Source organism: Heloderma suspectum, chromosome 6 (assembly GCF_057233095.1).
Source record: "Heloderma suspectum isolate Gila_16-S chromosome 6, 16-S_ref, whole genome shotgun sequence".
Classification (NCBI taxonomy): Eukaryota; Metazoa; Chordata; class Lepidosauria; order Squamata; family Helodermatidae; genus Heloderma; species Heloderma suspectum.
Window position 1 is genome coordinate 71,108,131 of NC_139463.1, and position 17,409 is coordinate 71,125,539.

At 48.3% G+C, this 17,409-nt stretch overlaps 1 protein-coding gene across 1 annotated transcript in view; it reads right to left on the reverse strand.

Moving 5' to 3' along the window:
- NGFR (nerve growth factor receptor) overlaps nucleotides 1-5,222 on the reverse strand; it is an 82,367-nt gene extending 77,145 nt beyond the window's left edge. The window contains exon 1 of the mRNA XM_084808269.1: nucleotides 4,928-5,222. Coding sequence (XP_084664395.1) covers nucleotides 4,928-4,984 — 57 coding nt within the window. The 5' untranslated portion in view covers nucleotides 4,985-5,222. The remainder of the gene's footprint in view (nucleotides 1-4,927) is intronic.
- Between the last annotated feature and the right edge of the window lie 12,187 nt (nucleotides 5,223-17,409).

The window sequence follows — 17,409 nt, forward strand, 5'->3', positions numbered from 1 at the left end:
GTTCCATGCTTAGAAAGATAAGCAAGCTGGAGGTGTCTTACCATTCATTTGGCAGGCACTGCAAACAGAACCACAGGCTGTAAATGACTGGCATAGGAAGCTGCCTTGTGTACCGGATCAGGCTGTTTCTCCATCTAGTCCAGTACAGTCTGTTCTGATGGGCAGTTGCTCTCCAGGGTCTCATCTTTTCACTCCCCTGGTACTGAATCCTTGTAACTGGGCATGTCAGGGATTGAAGTGCCAACCTTCGGCATAGAAAGCATGTGCTCTGCCACCCAGCTATGGCCCTTCCCATAGATTCAGCGATATCCCTGGCTATCAAATTCGTGCGGGAGCCACTGGGGTGCAGTTTGTTTCTCTTTCCCCCTCCTCCCCCATTTCTGCTAGGTTCTAGTAACCCTCAGTCAGAAACCTAAGCATGCCACTTCTTTTCCTCTTTTCATTTTCCGCTCATGGAACAGCAGTACTCTGAAGAAATGTCCCGTGTAGCCTAAAAGCTTCCTCGCTGCTTTGAAAAGCCAGATGGCCCAGGAACAGCCGCCCTTTCATTTTGGCTCTGTGTTCCCCCCCCCCACCGACGTGTATTCTCCCGAGACCCCTCTGGCACAAGGGCGTTTTCCGGAAACTCTGCATGTTCGACTTTCTATTCCCCCCCACTGCCACGCCTCCTCCTCATTTCAGCAAGCTTGGGAATAAACACGTTGCGGAACATTTTAATGGTATATATTTATCTCTATTCTTGAGGCTTAGAGATGTTTGGAGTCCTAGAATATTTCTCTTTTGCATGTTCCAGCCTTTTCTTTTTAGAATGAAAAAGAAAGGGTTGGCCCAAGACGTTTTGCTGCCTGAGGTGAAGGACAAAATGGTCCGTCTGTCCCCCCCCCCCCCGCCCCTCATTCTATGAACAAAGCCAGCTGGCTTGGCCACTTATTTATTTATCACATTTCTATACCATCCAACCAGTAGATTCCATCAGGGCGCTTTATGCTCATTTAAAGAACAAAACATCAATGCAACAACAAACAAACCAATAAATAAAAATATAAAATATTTTAAAAATATGCACTTTTTAAATTATATCCCTGTGATGTGGGGGTAACAGATGTACATGAAAAGTGGGCTCTGATAGCCCTAACAGGTGCAAAGAGACTTATACTCCAACCATGGCAGGATGAAACCTACCGTCTGTCTTTCAATGGACTGAAGTTCTTACTGCTCTTGCTACATTTGACTATGTATCTTACTGTCATCAGTTTCATCTGGATATTTATTTAGATATATGGCCTGTTTATATTAATGTATATATTCAAAGCAGAAGTGTCAAATCTTTTTTTTTTTAAGCAATGGTGCAGTGAACAGTTACCAAGAACGGATATTACGATTACTTGGGGCAGGGGGGAGGGTGTTCCTGCTAGTGCTGTTGTTTGCAGGTCCCACACAAACCTTTTTTGTTGTTGTTATAATCGCAAATACAATTTTAAAAATGTATTTAAAAATAGATAAAAATATAAAAAAAAATTAAAACACTGAAGAGCCAGCAGGAAAGGTAATGATCAGAGCAACAGATGAGGGATGAAATGCCTGATGGAAGAGGCAGGTCTTAACCTATCATCTAAAAGTATACACTGGAATCTTGGTTCAACACCGGTGATGGGACAGTGTCCTCCCCTGCATCCGAAGATAGCAGGCTAGCTTAGAGGGGGTGGGGCTGGCCCCCGTGGCACCTATGGCCCTGAGGTGGCTGCCCCCTTCTGCCTAATGGTAAGGACAGCTCTGATGTTACAGGAGGTTCCCCCCCCTTTCCCCTCCCCACCCCCACTCATAGCAGGCAGGATGGCACCTCGAACCTCTCAACTCGGTACTGAAAGGAGTGGATTGTACTCAGCTGCCCACAGCCAGAGGCTGCCTGGGGAGACAGGCAGAGGAGACGCAGACAAGTCACTTAAAAGAAAACCTAGAGATGCCCGGGTCTGAGCAGGCTGGGAAACCACACCCTCTGCCTTCCTGGCCTCTTCTGCTCAAGAATCCCTCCCGGATCATCGACATAGTGCAATTTCTCTCCAGCAGTGCAGTTAGATCATGGGAGACTCATCCTAATGGTCTCACGCCCCCCCTTGACCAGTGGAGGCTGGTGGCTGCGATGTCAGTGAGGCGGTACATCTGATCCGGGTCTCGGTCAGAACCAGTCAGAACTCTAAAGGAGCTATGGAATGTCCTTTAGAGTTCTGACTGGTTCTGACCGAAACCCAGAGCAGATTCACCGCCCCACTGACATCGCAGCCACCAGCCTCCACTACTACATAGGGCCATTTCTCACCAAAAGTGCAGTTAGGTCGTTTGAGACTCTCATCTTAATAGACTCACATCCACTTAAAGACTTACTTTAAAAAGTGGCAAGTCAGCCCTGCTACGTTCGGCGGGCCTCCTGCTTATTCTGCTGAGTGGGACCTGTGACGTCTGCCCCCACATCCTACCCTCATCGCACCAGCTCCTCTCTCTGTGCCTTCAATTCCTTCATTAAACCCACCCCCCATACACACACAGCCCTTTCCCATAAAGTCCTTATAACTAAGTCTCAGAGTCCTGCTTCTCCCATTCACCTACCCAGCCCCAAATGCCCATCACCCCCACAACTCAGGGGGCCAGCCCTTACATTGTTAGACCCTCACTGCACCATTCATCCACTGCTCCCTTTCCCACCAAGGGTGACCCACGGGGTAATCGGCACCAGGACTGACCTGCAGAAATTATTTCCAACATTATTTCCAGAAACAGGTGAGGCAATAACAAAGGAAAGATCGCCTCTGATCATATGTAGAATTCCTTCTCCACCAGATCACCAGATCTGTGGCACAGATTTGGGATCATTTGCTCCAACTTCTCTTATTCTCTCTTGCAAATTAACCACCAACCCCAGTCAGAACAAGAACAGATGCCTCTGCCCCTCTGCCTGCCTGCTCATCCCAGATCTGCCCCCAACTCAGCTTTTTCCCCGGTCTCCCCCTCCCTGCTGTGCCCTTTCTTCCTCCCCTCTCATGCCCACACTCTGTAAGTGGCGGCAGGTGGCTGCATTTTGGGGACATCCAAGTCCAAGCAAACGGAGCAGCCATAGCAGAACTGACCAAGCTAAGCTTAAAGCAGAGGCATTTTCTATTGGATGTATTTTGGATTTGGGGAGAACTTTCACTCCCTGACAAAGGTCTAAGGAGATGGATAAACGGGGTGTCTCACAGTTTTGTTTTGTTTTTTAAAAAGTGGTAATAGCAGCCATGGGGCGGGGTGGGGTCTTGGATCGGTGCCGTGGCATTGGGGGAGACTGTTTGCTGTTTCCCCAGAATTGTCTTCACAATTAAAATCATCTCCCCCCCCCCCACACGTCTAACCTGCTATTTGCCCTGCAGGGTAAAACATGCAGGTATCAGGTTGTATCCAATGTTAGTTTAACTTATGTCCCATCCATTTCAATGGGTCTGCTCTAAGTAGGGTTAACATTGGATACAACCCATCATACATGTACCTGCATGTTTTGCCCTACGGGGCAAATAGCAGCGGGGAGTCAGATTTTAATCAGGAAAACGGCACAAGGATTAACCTCCCCTCCAAACTGCAGTTCTAATTTAAAACCCCGCCCCCCACAGCTGTTGTTAACACTTTTAAAAAGTGGGTGTCCTTGAGCGAGTCTTTACGTCTCAGCCTAACCTACATCACAGGGTCGTTGTAAAGCTAAAGTGCTGCTCACAGTTCCTCGAAGGAAAGGTGGACAGGAATTTGGTATCCTCTTACACTTTGGGCACTGTCTGCACCCCTTTCCGCTTCTTCTCGCTGGATGCCCCGTTCACCCACTCTAATCCCAGACCTGATCATCCTCATGCTCATTATCTACGGCAGCAGCGATAACCAAGTTCCGAAGCAATTTTCAGCAGACAAAATTCTTCCTCCTTTATCATCACGATCCTAAAACCTACTCACAGATTATTAGAGATTTTTAATAAAAGAGTGAAACTCTTGCCCCAATACATTCTTGAATCCATTCTTCCTTCTCTACCGCACGGAACAATGCCAAATGTTCCTGACATTAACACAGAAGATTAATATAATATAATACAATCCATACGAGCCGCAGACACATTCTTTTTGGAACTAGAAACAAGGACCTTTCCCACATCCCCTCCCCCCCCCCCCCCGGAATCATCTTCTCCGCTGGGCTGTGGAAGAGGCAGACAGATCTTCTGCTGTAGGGGATTCCGAGAGGCAGATGGGAGGTGTGGTTGGTTGGGTGGGACCAAGGCGTGTGATACCCCCTTTGGATCCCGGATTCCCATCCAGTTTCTCCCCTCATCCGCTATTTGCATCATCATCATCATCAAATAATAATAATAATATAAAAAACCGGTTCGGGGTGCTCAAACGGTTCATTTTTTCAACCCCTCTCTCCTTTCCACTCGCCAGGGGGCTGACTGATTGATCCGTGCCTTTGCTCCTTGGTCTCCCCGAGGTCCACACGAACAGGCGCGCACCCCAAACCGCAACTCCCCAGTGGCAGGGAGCGCATCTGCGAGCATCCAGCCGCCAGGGCGCGTCCCATCCCGGGGTACTCTCCCGCGTGAGTCCCACACAGCGGAGACCCACCGAAATGAATGGGACTTTGGTTAGTCATGCCTAACTTAAGTCCCAGCCATTTCGGTGGGTCTGCTCTATGTGGGACTAACGTTGGATCCTACCCTCTGCACCCCAGCAAGCAACCCCAGACACTCCCTCGCAAGGAGGACCTTCCCCAGAGGAAGGGCTGGCTGCTGCCAACACGACGCGGCCACCTTCCTCTCGCCCCCCACCTACTGCTGCCCTCTATCTCCTCTTCTCCCGCCCCACGCGCCCCGTCGATCGCCCCCCCCCCCCGCCGCGCCCCCGGCCGAACCATCCCACTCACCCCGGCGAGCAGGAGCAAGCCCAGCAGCAGCGCCCGCCGGCCCGCCTTCGTCTCCATGATCGTCAGCGCCGGAGAGCGGCACAGGCGAGGAAGGCACCGGCCGCGGGGGTGGGCGCGGCGGGAGGCCTCCCGAACATCCCCCCCAGCAGCCCTCCTCCGGGATGCGCGTCTCGCGGCGGAGCGGGGCCGCGGCGCTGGGCGGACTGAGCGCGCCCGGCGGGACAGCACCTGCTTTCTGGGCTGGCAAGCTCGGCCCCCTTTTTTTGTACCGGGGGAACGCGATCGATGCTCTCCTCCCACTGGCTGGGTGGCTGGAAACGCGCGCGGCGGAGGCGCGGCGGCACCTCCCTCTCCCGTGGCCCCGCGAGGGCTCAGCCAACACGCGCAGGAAGCCACGTGGCTGCTACTTCGCATGAGTATTACTACGACGACGACCATCATCACCATCCTCATCCAAAGCTGCCTCTGAAAGACAATCCTTCCAAAAGGTGGAGAAAGATTCAGGTTGGGCACACCCAGATGATCAGGTCTGGGATTAGGGTGGGTGAACGGGGCATCCAGCGAGAAGAAGCGGAAAGGGGCGCGGTATCCAAAGTGTAAGAGGACACCAAATTCCTGTCCACCTTTCCTTCGAGGAACTGTGAGCAGCACTTTAGCTTCACAACGACCCTGTGATGTAGGTTAGGCTGAGACGTAAAGACTCGCTCAAGGACACCCACTTTTTAAAAGTGTTAACAACAGCTGTGGGGGGGGGGATTTTAAATTAGTTTTTCAAAGGCACTTTGAAAATCCCTCTTGTTCCTCCCTCCTCCTCCTTCATCAGAGCCCATTGACATCTATTTGAGGGGAAATGCGGGGGGGCGGACAGGCCTGGATGGTGGTGTCCTGGTGATGGGAAACTGGCCAGGGAGGAGATGAGTGCTAGCCCAGGGGGCAATCACATGCGGCTTTGGGAGCGGGTCAGAGGCCATTCGGGCTGCTCATTTGCCACAACACAGGGATAGGCCACTTCAATGCCCATCAGCCCCAGCCACCATGGCCAATGGCCTTGGGTGATGGGAGGTGTGATCTGAGACACGAACTACCCGGAGACATTGTTTTGTATAGCATGCTCTAAGTCGGGGAACGTGTCGTAAGGTAACAAGCCCGAGATGAAGTAACTGATTAAGGGCAACAGCATGGAAGCCAGCCGAAAGGAAGGCAGACAGATCTGACTCATAGGGCACGATTTATCAGGACGTTCCCCTGCACAAGCTCCGTACAGCTCCCATTCATTTCAATGGCATTTGCACTTCATGGGATGGATTGTGCCCCCAGGTCAATTTGTGGATGGGAAATGGCATTTGGATTTCCCACCTTGAACACCACCATTTTCTCATCCCTGCCCTGTAAGGAAGATATTATAATGGCTAAGAAACATGCTGGAAAACATAGCTCTGCTTACATGTTGTAGATGCTTTTGCATCTCGGTGAGAGCGGGGGAAAGCTAAAATTACAACCCTAGCCAGCTCTGAAGTGGAGCTCATTCATATGAATGATGCACACTGAGAATGAAAGCAAGAAAAGGGGTCTCTTCCTGAAATCTGTTGCCTGAAGCAACTGCTTCATGTCGCTTCTTGGCAAGTCTGGCCCTATTTTTAATCCTCTTCATTTTGCTCCCAACATCTCAGAAGATGTTTTCACTTCCCCGATCTCAGACAACTCCTTTCTGAGTCCTCTGCAAGATCAATAATAACAGAAACAAGGATCTAATTGTCTGACTCAACAAAATTATCCCTCTTGTATACGCAGACTCTGAGTTAACTGGATCTTGTCTGTCCTGCCTTGTTTCTTTCGTTCATGAGAGACACTGCTGCCTCCTCAGTTCTGATCCCTTGGCTTCAAATGGCTAAATCGCCTACTTGTTTAAGGACAGACATTTCAGAACGATACAACTTCACTGTTGCAACAAAGCATTTCTGGAGCAGAGCGGAGAGATCCTGGGGGTAGCGCAACAGCACATTGGAGCATGACTCGGCTTGAACAGGCTCTCTGGTTGCTCATCAGACATTTTATGGCTTTAATTGTGGCTTTAATAATGAATGCCAGTTTGGAAATTTACCCAGGGAGCTCTCAGTTTCCTTGGTAAATGCTCCTGAAACCTGGGGCAAAGGATGGAGGAAATGAGCGATCACTTTTTAAAAAATGGAGATGTGCTCCAGAACGTCTCCTGTGTCCCGAATGGGTTCCTTGCTCAGGGGTGTGCGCCTGTAACTTTTTGAGGAATATGAAAATGTGGAGATGGGTTACAGGCTGAACTGCATCTTCTGGTATTTTGAGGGTGAACTATGGGGGGGGATTAGAGGAGGGACTATGCATTCAGATGGCTCTAATTTGAGCGCTGGATGTGGTTGTTTCAGAACTTCCAAGCATCCCAGTTTAGAATTGTGGAGTGTTTCAATACATGCCAACCCCTACTGAGCTGCACAGTAGACAGGGACTAGTGTGGGTTGAACAACCCACACATCTGGCTCCTTGTGCTAAGCACAAGGATATCCTTTCTGCAGGATGCTCTGGAAACTCAACGCTCCTTTGCTTGCAAACTGTTTGAAGAGTAACGCTAGGACTGATGCACACGTTATTACCTTTTTGTTCTACCCTTCCTTCAAGGAAGGCAGGGCAGCACGCAGGGTCTCCCCCTCCCCCATGTTATCCTCACAATAACCCTGGAGTGTGGATTAGGTCGAGAGATATGGACGGGCCCAAGGTTGCCCAGTGAGCCTCATAAATATGTGAAGACCAGTGAAGGCTGGTGACTCTGAATTCGGTGGGGCTCTGTATCCATTCTGGGTTTCAGTCAGAATCAGTCAGAATTCTAAAAGAGCTATCTGAGGTGCTGAACCCATTTTGAGGACAGGGTTCAGCACTTTGGACAGTTCCTTTAGGGTTCTGGCTGGTTCTGACTGAAGCCCAGAATGGATTTACAGCCCCACCAAAATCAGAGCCATCACTGGTGGGGACTACAACTTGGGACTTCCCAGCTGTAGTCCAATAATCACCAGCACACCACAATGACCATCTGCTTGGGCATCTGGTGACCATTGGAACTCTAGTTGTGCACATTGGCAAGAACCCAAAGAAGCACTCTAGATTTGACCACCAGACGATTTTTATTTTTTATTTATTTTGCTTTAAACACCAGACACCCCCCCGCCACCCCATGTCATATCACATTGTTTATTTAGTTTTCACTGTTTCATTTTTTCTCCACCTTTTTCCAAGGAACTCAACGTGGTGTATATCGTTCCCCCACTCATTGTATCTTCAGAACAACCCAGTGAGGGCCAGCTAAGCCAGGAATCCTGGCTTATTAAACCATAATGTCAATCAGAGTGTGCTCATGCACACATCCTGTTTGCTCCTCCCTTCGTGCAAGTGGGTAAGCCAGGCAGAGATAACTTAGCATGACATTCAACCCGGGGATTATGGTTTATTGTGCCCAAACAAGCCAGGATCATAAGCCAGCTTTAAACCAGGATTTGTGGTTGGCTTACAAATCCTGATTCTTTGGATGCAATAAATACGATCCCAGCCTCGAACTTCATATGAAGCTGCCCCAGCCTGGTTTGCTTGCCTCCTTATGCAAAGGGAAAAGTGAATAGGCTATGTGCACCAGCATATAGCTTATTCACATTTTAGTTTATGAAGCCAGGATTCCTGGCTTATTGTTGTAACTGCCAGTAACTATAACTGCCAGTAACCAAGCATTAGGACAGGCATGTCAACCTTTTAGAACGAATCATAGAATCATAGAATAGTAGGGTTGGAAGAGGCCTACAAGACCATCGAGTCCAATCCCCTGCTCAATGCAGGAATCCAAGTCAGAGCATCCCTGACAGATGGCTGTCCAGCCTCACCTTGAATGCCTCCAGTGTGGGAGAGCTCACCACCTCCCTGGGTCATTGGTTCCATTGTCATATTGCTCTAACAGTCAGGAAGCTTTTCCTGTTGTTCAGCCGGAATCTGGCTTCCTGTAACTTGAGCCCATTATTCCGTGTCCTGCACTCTGGGATGATCGAGAAGAGATCCTGGCCTTCCTCTCTGGGACAACCTTTCAAGGACTTGAAGAGCACTATCATATCTCCACTCAGTCTTCTCTTCTCAAGGCTAAACATGCCCAGTTCTTTCAGTCTGTCTTCATAGGGCTTTGTTTCCAGTCCCCTGATCATCTTTGTTGCCCTCCTCTGAACCCGCTCCAGTTTGTCTGCATCCTTCATAAAATGTGGTGCCAGAACTGGCCACAGTACTCCACATGAGGCCTAACCAGTGCTGAGTAGAGGGGAACTGGTACTTCCCGGGATTTGGAAGCTATGCTTCTATTAATGCAGCCCAAAGTAGTATTTGCCTTTTGTGCAGCCAAACCTGCCCCCCCAACAGGCCCAGCAATGACAGCAGCCAATTCTATTGGTCCTAGATTAGAAGAAAGTTTTCCTAATATAGGACCTGGTGTTGGAATAGGGAGATCTATTTTATTTTTGCAGAGGTCTGCAAAAAACAACAACTTGGAAATGATATGTGGTCGGGGGGGGAGAGGGGGTGAGGGGAAGGGGCGTGACCGTCTGGGCAACCCTAGATGGCCAAATTAGAACCACAGGTAGGTCAGATGTGGGACTGAACTTCTGTACCCCTGATGAAAAGCACAGTATGTGCGGCATTTCGGAATGGCTGCCACAATTTTCAGATCCAGACTTGGAAGTGATAGAACCCCAGTGTTTCACCCAAATTCTATGTCCATCAAATTTCAGCAGCAGGGAATCTGGCCTCTGAACGACCAACACTATCTGCCCATCTTGACCAGACCTTTGTAGCTGCTGCAAAGCTTGCCTTCCACTCAAGAACTGTGCTTGGAGCTGTACAGATCGAGGAAGAGACACGGGGGCTGTGAAACAGGGAAAACAGCTGGTAAGGGGGGGCTGGGATAAAGGAAGGGGCCTACATTTAATACTAGGGATTGGTTAGTGGAGAGTCAGGTGGAAACATCAGGGCAGAGGGTTGGCTCAGAAACCAGACAATGATGTAAAAAAGTAAATCCCAAATCCCCGTTTGAGTATTTCACAAGATGTGGTCGAGCTGTCCTTCCCCTTCCTAGAACCTCTGTTCTTTTTCCTTTTTACCCCGCCCCCCGCCCAACCTCACAAAGTTGGTTCCTCCTCCCTGTACCCTCCTCAACCTTTCTTTGATTATCTTTCATCTCAACTCTCTCCAGCCCGCCAATACCTTCTCAGTAATGAGGTGGGCCCAAACCCAGCGCAGTAGCATGAAAGGTGGGTGTGTGTTTTTTCAGATGCTGACCATAAAATCACGTTTTATAGCCCTCATTACTGCCTGGGCCTTGCTGCTAGCAAAGCAGGGTAGTCTTTCAGCCTTGGCTCCGAGAAAGAAGGAAGAAAAGAGACGGCTCGGGGAAGCAAATCTGCAGGCCAACCATCCATGTGTAATGTAGCTCTTATTGTTATTGATGCAGTTGTGAAGTGACGGGACAGTGCTGCGGGCGGCTTTGGGCTGCCTTCTTGCCTGAGTTAACCATTTTCTGTGGAGTAAGGACTTGGTCATATTGATTGCTTCAGACCGGGTTTTCCTCTCCAAAATGAGAATGATCGACCCACCAAGGGCCACGCTTTCACCGGCTTGGCTGGGCTGTTGCTCCAGTGATGATGATGATGATTTTATAGATCTGTCTTCTCTGTTTAGCAACTACAAAAAGGACCATAATGGTCGTGGCAGATAAAGAGCAGAGGCACAAGCACACCCTTCACCAGAACTGTGCTGTATTTCGTCATTTCCCCCACATAATATTAGGGCAGCTTCCAGTTAGGGCTACAACTCTGAGCCAGTTAATCAGTTAGAATGATTAATTACTTTTTAAACAGCAACAACAACAACTGTTAATTGACTAAAAAGGTGCCTCCAATGATTCAGGCAGCAGATATTTTAAAATATTAATTATGAAGGGATCAGACTAGGCCAGAGATGAATACAGGAGCCCCCAAACCTGTTTTCAGTGTCAGGACTCCGCTTTGGAACATGAGAAGAATGTGCGTATTGCAGGGAGAGATTCTTCTGTAATAGCTGCTCCTGACAAATAAACAAATGAACTGTGAAACATGGGGGATCTGTAAATGTATTTATTTATTTACCACATTTATATACCGCTCCAGATTTCAACAAATTCCAGAGTAGTGAACAATAAAAGATAAGAAGATAAAAGAATAAAATGCTGTATGTATTTATTTTTATTTAGTTTAAAAATTCTTGACCGCCTTTCAGGGCAGAAGCCCTCCCAAGGCAGCCCACAGCAATAAAAAATATTAAAAATCGTTATTTTAAAAAACAGAATTCCAGTAAAAACTGTGGCTGGTCAATCAAGGAAGGCTTCCTGAAATAAAGATGTTTTCAGGAGGCGCCAAAAACAACACAAAGTTGGCACCTGCCTGACCTCCAGGGGCAGGGAGTTCCAAAGAAAGGGGGCCATCACAATGAAGGCTCTTCTCTAGGTGGACTCCAGTCGGGCCATAGGTCCATGTGGAACCACCATGATGCTCCTGCCTATCCCCTGGAAAACAAAATGACTCTGATCATGTGCAAAGTACCTTTTCTTTACCACATAGGGAATAATCACAGCTGGCTCCCACACATCTGGAATCAAGAGGCAGAACGTCCAGGTCAGAGAACATGGCATCCAGCAAGCTGAGTCCCTGCTGCTTTCTCTTTTCTCTTTCTTTTTTCTTCCTTCCTTCCTTTCTTTTACAAATTCAGCCCACCTTCATTACATGAAAGAGTCTCTTTTAATAAGGGACAGGGATGGAGTAGATGACATCTGGGTATCTTCTAGCCCTATGATTTCTGAAATCATAGTCCCTCCTTCCTGCACCATCAGTGCCATGATGCTAGCAACAGAACGAAACCTCACCTAAAAAGCTTTAACAGGCAGCTCTTGGGGCTTCTCCTAAGCCACACAGACATGTGCGTCCCACATGGTTGTGCCTCCTTGGAAACTACTTGGAGGTTGCTGGCTTAGATCAAGTGCCTCTGTAGGTGTGAAGGAGGTGGGAAAGAGCTGGGCAAAGGGAGCTCAGGAATTGACTTCTGGTTTGCAAAGAGATGCTTTAGAATGTGGGATCCCTTCTTTAGCCACCTGAGCTGTGATGCCCAGGCAGAAGGGAAGGAGACCCAGTGGGGCCAAGGAAGTGCCTGGACTAGGGACCGAGCAGAATGTACAGAGTTAAACTGATCTCACCCTCTCCTGCTCTCTTTTCCTGAAGTGTCTATATTTCCTGGAATGTGCTGCAGATCTCTGGGGATGTCTATTTTGAAAATCAGGAGGGATTTAGGGACTAGTAGCTACACATTATGCACAAAAGCACACAATAGAGTCCCAGTGCTGTTTTTCTTTTTTATGTCACAATCCTATGCATGTTTAGACAGAGAAAAGTCCTACATCTCTCAGCATTCCCCAGCCTGCACGGCTGGGAGCTGTAGGACCTTTTTTCTGTCTAAGCATGCGTAGGATTGCACCCTTAGAAAAACAGCTGGCGGGGGGAGAATTGAGAGCAGGAGAACAGCAGTGGGAGGCTTAACCCTTTCCCCAAATGCCATTCCGCTGCTACACACACAGACACACACACACTGAAGCTTTTCCCACCGCCCTGCCACAGGGTTTCAATTCCATGCTGGTGGATAATGTAGGTCCTGAGCCCCCTTAGGGTTCAAGAACTCAAAACCATTCCCACATTGTTTGTCTCTGGAGGCAAGGAATGAGTCCTGGCTTAATAAGGTCTATCACTGCCACTAAAGTGCTTCATCTGTAGAAACAGCAGCGGCAGTAACAGCGGTGCAGGCTGCTGCCAGACAGTGTGGTGTAATGGTTAAAGTGTTGGGCTTAGAGAGGGAAGACCTGAGTTCGAATTAGGAACAAAGCTTCCTGGCCCACCAAGTCACACTCTCAGCCAAACTAACATCTGAGGACTGTTGTGAGGATAAAAAGTCGGGGGACCATGCTCACTCCCTGAGCTTCTTGGAGGAAGGGTGCAATAATAAATGTAATAAAATGAAATGTGACTTTTACCAGGGATTGCCCCCTGGGTAGCATTCAATCTTTGAAAAATGATTTTGGCGATTGTTTGAGAACCTGACATTTCTGAGCCACAGTTCTGGGCAGAAACATGTTGTCAGCTACATACTGAGGAAGTCTTCTTCTTCTGTGAGAACAGCAGCAACCCCTTCTTGCAGAGCCACAGTGGTGTAGTGGTAAACTTGGAAGTGCAGGAACTCATCATGACAGTCCCATAGCCACACCCCCATTAACAATCCATAGCCACACCTCTAGGAGATGATGATAGATAGATAGATAGATAGATAGATAGATAGATAGATAGATAGATAGATAGATAGATACTGCTTTCCTGTTATGTATAGGGATGTCAGAGGAATCCACAACAGAATCAAATGAGTTCAGATTTCTATGTATCAGCCCCATGGATTCCTCAGCAGACCAGCTTTTCCCAAGTCACACAGATTCCGCAGACTTGTGGACTGTTCTTTTACTTTCCAGAATATTACACAAATTTGGTTGTAGAAAAATACATAACATAAAAAAACTGGCCAGAAATACTCATTTCCCCCATAGGGTAAAGCATGAAATGCACGGGGGGGGGGGGATTTTGCATATTTTCACAAGTGCAAATTTGTGCAAATGTGAAATTGCGCAAATTTGGGGAACTGGAAAAAAAATTGATTCTGCCAATGAGCAGATGACGGAACGAAAGGCACCTGACAATCCGCAAAATGCAGATGGGACAGATTTCACAATATCCATATATCCCTAATTATGTATACTCAAAGGTGTTACCATTCTGGTTAAAAACGCTACCCTGGCTGCAATCCTATGCATAATTACCTGGGAGTAAGCTCCTTTGACCACAGTGCTCCTTACTTCTGACTCCATCGGTTCGACTTGTAAAGCACATTTGTGCTTTACAATGAGTGCTTTACAGGGATGGTGCGACACCCATCTGTGTGCAGCCTCTGGTTTGGCCCACAGTTATCCGCACGACGCTTCAGGCATCAGTAGGAGACACAGTTGTTCCCCCAGGCTTTCCACTCCTGTTAGCTGCTTAGGAGTCTTCGATGGTTTCGAACAGCTAGCCTGCCCGTAGAAATAGTGTAGTTTCTCGGTATATTGTTTTGGTTTGTAAAATGGGGAATGATGTTGTCTTTTGATTGCTTAAATACTTCCGCAGCGCTGTAAACCAGCTGGGCTGGTCTCAGAGCAGAAGAACAAACAAGGCAAACGTTAGAAGAAATAACTCCACCAAATAAGACGACCTTGTTGTCGTGCACACAAAGTCGGCCTGGATTAGGCTCAGTCCATTCCCATGTCATCCTGAGCCCCCAGGATTGTGTGAATCCTCCCATATGTATTGGGGGAGGGGGGTTCAGTAGCACTGAGTTAGTTAAAAACCTTCAGCCTTGCACTATGATCCCCCACCGCTTTCGGAATGCTGTGATTGATTCCCGCTTTGCGATGAAATGCCTCTTTTGGACTCAATCAAAAGCAGGAACCCCTTTTGAGCTTGGCTGGTGAGGCTCTCCTCTTTACCTTTCTTCTCCGTGGAGCGGTACGTCATCCCCAGCTTTCATAGCTGCCGATGTTCCTGCTTTCTTGCCCCCAGTGGTACAGCAGCTTTTGGCCAATGGCATCACATGACAACTTGCCCCAGGAGTGCGTGGCTTTTGCATGCACGCAACTACTGACAACATGAAGGACAAACGTGGAAAAAGGAAAGGCAAGACACCTTTCAGATGGGCTGCGTTGGAAAGGCAGCTTGATAGCCAGCCAAGATAAGTGAAAACTGCTGCTCCCTGTAGTAACTTTACACAGCCCCTTTTGATCAGTGTGTTAGTTCTTGGTATCATGACAACTCCCAACAAGGTTTTTCTCTGTCTCGTGAGTTCACTTGACGACAAAATAAAAAACCCACTCCTGAGATTAAAGATTGCATTTCTCTCTACTTTAATAAACGGGCAAAGGGCTCTGCACATTTCCCTGTGCACATTAAAAGATAGAAACAAACCATCAATGCCATGTTCAGATAACTTTAAGTTAAAGTTGGTAAACATTTCTCCCATTGGCAAAGACAGGCCAAGTCAGATGTAAAAACAGAAAGTAGGCTCACTGACGTTTCCGTTCTCTTTGTAATGTCCATGTTTTTGTGGAATAGAAACCAAATTGAATGCTGGTGGATTTCTTGATTTATTACATTTCTATTCCACCTTTCCTCCATGAAGCTCAAGATGTCATACATGATTTCACCCACCCACCCAATTTTATCCTCACAACAAATCAACAAGCCTGTGAGGTATGTTAGGCTGAGGGAGAGTGACTGGCCCAAGTTTACCCCATCAGTTTCACAGCTGAAGGGAGATTAGAACCCAAGTCTCCTAGTCTCCTAGCCTGACTATGTGTAGGGAGGGTGAGACACTTGTTGAGTTTGGCCGAATTTGCACATCCCGCACCTGCACACGAAATGGAATGCGGTTATGCGGCGATATTCACGCTTGTCAGAATTTTGCGATGCCATTTACAAATCATAAAACATGCACAAAAATTATGCATATAATAGGGGAAAGTGCGCACAGAATACATATATGAGGGGAAAGGGCACACAAAAATGCATTATATTGGGTGAAACTGCTTGGGGAAAAATGTGTCTCTTTGGAAAAGCGCATACAAAAATGCATACATTTTGAGAAATGCATACAGATATCTACAAATTTCCCTGCTGATGTGTTGGTGGGGGAGGGGAAACACAAACTGATGCACTCAGCATCAACAGGAGAAGGAGGAGGACAAGCATACTGTAGGAATACACATAGCGCAGAAACTTTGCAGAAGGCAAACCAGTCCAGGTATGGCTGGGCCTGGATAGGACTAGGAGACTGTTCTGCCTAGAGCCCACAGTACGCCGCCTTGAGTCCCATCGTGGAAGAAAGAGGGATATAAACAGCACCAGCAGCAGCAGATGTGGGCATGTGCAGAGTACATTTCCCTTCATTGCCTAGTGACCACAACTGTCTTTCACATATATCGGTAATTCTGCAGCGGAAGGGTTTCTGACACAGATGTGATTTGCAGCAGCCTTCATCCTGGCGTCGTTCTTTTAATACATATATGTGGATTTAAGTCCTTCATGCTGTGTGAACATCTGACATCTTATTTCTAGCTGGCAGACTCTGCTAACATGGGCAGCTCAGAGACGCACTAGAATAGCCAGAGGGGCTGTCTGAACCTCCCAGGCTCTTACTGTGGCAGAAGCACCCTTCACCTCGAATAAGCCATTTCGTGTCATCTTTGCATGAGCTGAGGAAAAGGCGCACTTTTCTGGGAGTGGGGGAATCAGTGCGCCCTGTTTGGGGCTTGGCCCTGACCGCTGAACTGGAGAGCATCACAGTGCTCAAGCACGCAGGCCGGCGCATGGGGTGAGATATTCCAAGAGGGACAGTACATGAATCAGCGTCTCACCTGTTGGGAGCAGAGGAGGGATGGAAAGGAAGGGAAGAGCCAGGTGGGGAGAGGAAACAAAACGTCAAGCATAGCAGCTTATTCTCTCACAAACATCGTTTCATTAGGATTAGGGGAAACCAGAGTTTTGTTTGAGACACAGCTAGGGATGTTGGAGAAATCAACAGCAGATTCAAATGAGTTCAGGTTTCTCTGAACCTGACCTGTGGATTCCACAATGGACCGTCTTTTTCCCAGTCACGCGGATTCTGCTGACTTGTGGGCTATTTTTTAACTTTGGGGAAGCATTTGCGCCAATGTGCACGTGCGCTGATGCACATTTGCGCAGATGCACACTTGAACAAATGGAACAAAATTCTCGTACATCCCTTTAAAGACTCTGATTCCGTCAATGAGCGGACAGTGGAAACAAAGATGCCCGACAATCCGCAAAACACAGATGGAAAGGATTTAACAAAATCCGTACATCCCAAGCCACAGCTCACCAAAGCTGAGCCCCAGAACCTGTTTCCAATGCCATAAGGGGGAGGCACAGCACCTCTTTTGCATGCCGAAATCTCAGGCACCTCCCGTGAAAAGGATCAGGTAGCTAGTGATGGAAAAGACCTTCTTCTGCCTGAGCACTACTGCCAGTCAGAGTCAACAATAGCGGTAAAAAGCAGCTTCCAATGTTTATTAGCAGGGCTGTGCACCGCTATGACCCAAGGCCCGAACCCGGAGTCGAAGCGGGCCACTTCGGGCCGCTTTTGTGCCCTTTCTGAGGTGAAGGGGGCAGAAGCAGCCCAGAGTGGGTCGGGGGCTCTCCGAAGCACTCGGTGCACTTTGGAGCTTCGGCCCCTGGCCCAGTCCCCCCCCCCCGGCGCCTCCAGGTACTTACCTGAGCCAACTTCCCCGCTGCCACCTCCTCACCACCGCCGTGCCG